This window comes from Aspergillus foveolatus, assembly GCF_047715535.1.
Source record: "Aspergillus foveolatus strain CBS 279.81 unplaced genomic scaffold BDW70scaffold_282, whole genome shotgun sequence".
NCBI classification, from domain to species: Eukaryota; Fungi; Ascomycota; class Eurotiomycetes; order Eurotiales; family Aspergillaceae; genus Aspergillus; species Aspergillus foveolatus.
In genome coordinates, this window is record NW_027396346.1 from 719 (window position 1) to 4,953 (window position 4,235).

General features: G+C 46.8%; 2 protein-coding genes across 2 annotated transcripts; both read left to right on the forward strand.

Annotated features, from left to right (window-relative positions):
• Positions 1-331: 331 nt before the first annotated feature.
• BDW70DRAFT_165277 (uncharacterized protein) lies at positions 332-823 on the forward strand (the record flags this gene model as incomplete). The annotated part of the gene is made up of 1 exon (XM_073741704.1): positions 332-823. The coding sequence occupies one exon, from the start codon at positions 332-334 to the stop codon at positions 821-823; it is 492 nt and encodes a 163-aa protein (XP_073590449.1).
• A 490-nt stretch (positions 824-1,313) lies between these two features.
• BDW70DRAFT_154770 (cytochrome P450) lies at positions 1,314-3,380 on the forward strand (the record flags this gene model as incomplete). Its single annotated transcript, XM_073739920.1, has 8 exons — positions 1,314-1,512; positions 1,638-1,954; positions 2,032-2,146; positions 2,214-2,308; positions 2,359-2,688; positions 2,761-2,871; positions 2,932-3,092; positions 3,155-3,380. 8 exons carry the CDS (start codon positions 1,314-1,316, stop codon positions 3,378-3,380), a joined length of 1,554 nt encoding a protein of 517 aa, XP_073590450.1.
• Between the last annotated feature and the right edge of the window lie 855 nt (positions 3,381-4,235).

Genomic DNA, 4,235 nt, shown 5'->3' on the forward strand with positions numbered 1-4,235 from the left:
GCCCGCTACACCAACTCTTGGCTAACTAGATAGATACGGGAGTGGCTATTCGTAAAATAGATACACTCATGATTTAATAGTGATTTCAATATATTGACAGCAGGATGACATACTAATAAGGTTTTAAGCCTGTGACAAGGGAATACAGAAGAATACAGAGACAATCTACATAAATTATGCTAGTACATCATACCCTAGTGTTTGCATTGTTTGTAACCCGCATGGGTACCCATTGGGTCTGCGGGTTCATTGTCAGAACCCATAACCCACGCGCGGGTTAGACAATTGGACCCAAAACCCGACCCAATTGCGGGTCGAGTCGGGTCCGGTAATGGATACTGCGGGTTTTGGCGAAGTCTACGCCGAATTCCCGGCTAACGCATTCAACTACTCCCCACACTGCTTTACCCGAAACCTCAACTCGCATATGGCCCAGCTGTTCACCAGCCAGCGCGACGTTGATCGTCTTCTTAACTCGCACTCAATTACAGTATTACAAATTAATATCGACTTCAGCGACTGGCCGGAACTCCGAAAGGCTGGGACCATGGGTCGGCATGCTGTGGCGCACATGCAGCTCGGTCGAACAATGGATGATTTTTGGACAGCGCCGCAGGATCCTAGTTTCTTCCTGCACCATGCGCAAGTGGATCGGGTCTGGACGCTTTGGCAGAGTAAAGATCCTAAAAGGAGGAGGTGGGCCTTGAATGGCACAAGCTCAATCCATTATGCGCCGGCAACTCCTGAGGTTACCTTGGATACGGAGTTGCCATTTGGATGGCTGGATCAGAGTCGCACATTGAGAGAGGTGATGAGTACGTAAAGATTATCATCTTTGCTATAAGTATGGGTCGTAGAGTGGTAGGGTTGATGGATGCAGATGGTGGATGTGATCGGCAGCTTGTTTTGCACCTGATTCGGTACAATATTGAATGTGATTTCACATGCTCACCAATGTATTGTGCAATAGATATTATGAATTACCAGATTTCAATCAGTCTGTCTGCGTTTTGTTACTGCAATGAGGTAGAACCACGTAAGGTCTACGCAGGTGCCCAAGTTTTGCCCGAGCCGACGGTCCCTCATGCATAAGCGGCCACGGGCTCAATGCGAAAGGTTACTGCAGCTGAAAGGCGTATCATTTATCACACCTCTCATCGGTATATATGACCTACATGGCGATATGGTCATGTGTGTGGTTAGTTGACGTTTACAACCTAAGTCATTTCCCGGCTTGTTTCAAACTCCCATACGAATTGCTCAGGAAATAGCGACTCTCGAACAAGACCACCTCTTAGTAGCAACTAGGAATGATGAATTACGTTGCGCACATACCCTTGCTGGCCATTGCCCTTTTTGCGTGGGTGATAATTCGCCGACTCCTCTTCAACCCTCTTCTGGGTATCCCTGGCCCATGGACAGCCCGCATCTTCGGCTTCTACGAGTTCTACCACAACATCTGGCGAGACGGAGAGTGGTGCAAGACTTTTCCCGAGCTACATAAGAGATACAGTACGGTTTCTACTTCTCTGGTTCAATAGCTGTCTTATACAGTAAGCTAAAATTTTCCAGGCTCACCCGTTGTCCGCATCGGACCAAACCACGTCCATATCAACAATATTGACGCTTATGAGCAGTAAGTTCACTTCTCCCTGAGAAGCATAAAGAAGGATCAACAGAACGATTAACCAGTATCTTCCGCCTGGGCACCGACTTCTACAAAGATGAATCCTTCTACACCTGCGCTGATAACCACGGATCTATCTTCTCCCTATCAGACCGCGACGAACACCGCCAGCGACGGAAGGTGCTCGCTCCGAGATTCTCGAAACAAGCGGCCGAACTTACGGCGCCAAGAATTCGAGCTAGATTGCAGGATTTGGTGGAGTTTACGGTGAAACAGTCGAGAAATGGAGAGGGGTGCAACATTACAGATTTGTTTCGGGCTGTTGCGGTTCGTTGCCATCAATCTCAGTTCTGATTGAGTTTATATCGAAGTGCTGGCTAAAATGGGAGGATTATCGTGAATAGATAAACTGGGTTGCGGACACGTTTCTTGGAGATTGCGGCGACTGGGTTAATTACGAGGCTAGAAAGCCGGATATGCTTGAGGATATTGATGGGCTTTCTGCGTTAATACCTACTCGTGTGTTTTCCACTTCCAGGCAGTAATTTCCCTGTTGTTGCATACATCGCTAAACATTTCTCATTAGTTCAATTTTTCCCATACCTCGCTACATTAAACTCGCTTCTACCATCATCTGTTGCTAACTACCTCACTCCTTCAGCAGTAGCAGCCTTCAAGAAGGTAATCCAGGTCAATCTACATTCGCGGGTAGACACTGAACAACAGTATAGATATGCAAAGACCACACACGGCCTCTCCTCAAGACTCCCACAAAAGAAATGGCCCGTAGAACGGAAGCGTCCGTCGCTGAGCTCCTGATTTTTCATCAGCGTGAAACCACCGGGAAACCACCTACATTAGACTATCTAGCCGAAGAGGCTTTCACGTTTATCGATGCCGGCGTGGACACCACGGGTGGGACGCTAGTTACGGCTGTATATCATGTTCTCAAGAGTCCTGAGATTCTGCGGAAATTGAGAAAGGAGCTTGATGAAGCACTGACAAGACAGGCAGAAGATACGGATATCGATCCGAGGAAACTGGGTGAGCTTCCGTATCTGGTACGTTTTCTCCACCTGCGATAGTCATGCACCCCGGTGAATATATGTCACTAACAGCGCTCGGTGACCTAGAATGCCATAATCAAGGAAAGCCACCGAATATGGCCTGCCATTCCAGGTCCTTTACCGCGTGTTGTTCCTCCTGCGGGCATTAACGTTGGCTCTTACTTTATTCCTGGTGGTGTATGTCTCCTACTCGACAATGATTCAACACCCAAGGCCTGATCATCTAATAATTTTTAGACCATTGTATCAGCAACACATCATTCTCTACACTACAATGAAACTATATTTCCCGAACCGCATAAATTCAACCCCGAGCGATGGCTCAAAGAGGAGAAATGGGAGGGTGGGCGGTATCTGAATCCGTACAGCCGGGGAACTCGAGCATGTATTGGGATAAAGTAAGTGTTCTCTTAGTTTATTCCCTCGAGGCGAACTTCAAGCACACTTATGTATGTGATAGTCTTGCGCAAATGCAGCTTCGTCTGACCCTAAGCCATCTTTTCGCCCAGTATGAGTTGGAGCTGTGTGATCCCGTTCCGGCGAGGCACGAGTGGAAGGATCATTTTGTTGCGCACCCAAAGAAACCAGTTTTTGTTAAGTTTAGGGAAAGGAAGGGTCAGGTTGAATTAGTGGCTCCGTCAGGCGGTGAGGAAGGAAGAGGGTGTAAAACAAAATTCGTTATGTAGTCGACTTGAGCACGAAATTTAGAGGGGTGTTAAATATACGCAGAGATAGGAAATAACAGGTTAAGAATATTCAAGATTTGACAATAACCGTGGGTTAGTGATTGCAATGGCTGATATTACTTCCCCAAATTCTTTTCTTTCTCCTTCTCAGCAGCAGTCAGTGAACTACGATTGGAGGTGTAGCAGTGGACTAGGATACATACAATACTATTTGTATGGTCCAGCTGGATAAGGCATGGTGGCGAGACAATGCATGCAAAATGCAGTAAACCCGCCCACATCGGCTTTGCAAACATCAGTGGGGATAAGAAAATATTATTACGGTTGGAAACAAGATGCGTATTTCAATGTAGTACTTGGTAACGAAACTCATGCATTGATTCGTTAACATGGATACTGAAAATCCAGCGACATAGATTAGGAATTATTGCGAAGAAACTCGGCCCTGGAGGTAGAGCTCGGGTCGTAGTAGGGCTTTTCTCCAATACCTGCAATACGGAAAGTCAAACGTTCTCCTTCAACGACGTCGCTAACGCTCGTATTAACGGAACCATTCCCATAGGAGAGACCTCTGATACGGAAATATGAGGCCACGTGATCTCCGGTGGATTGACCGGACATTGCCTGGTTCTAGAAGGTTCTCACCCTCTGTATGTATATATAGCGGGGGAACAGAAGAGTAAGAATAAAGAAATAGGGAATCTATCGTCAACAAGATAGATGGTCAATCGTCATATGGCGTCCGATCCTTAGTAGGCTACGTTGGTGTAGTTGATACAGTTTCCTCCTGCCCTTTCCCCTTTGAGCATATTCCACAACATTGGTTATGAGCCCGGGCTGCTACGTCTAGCCTAA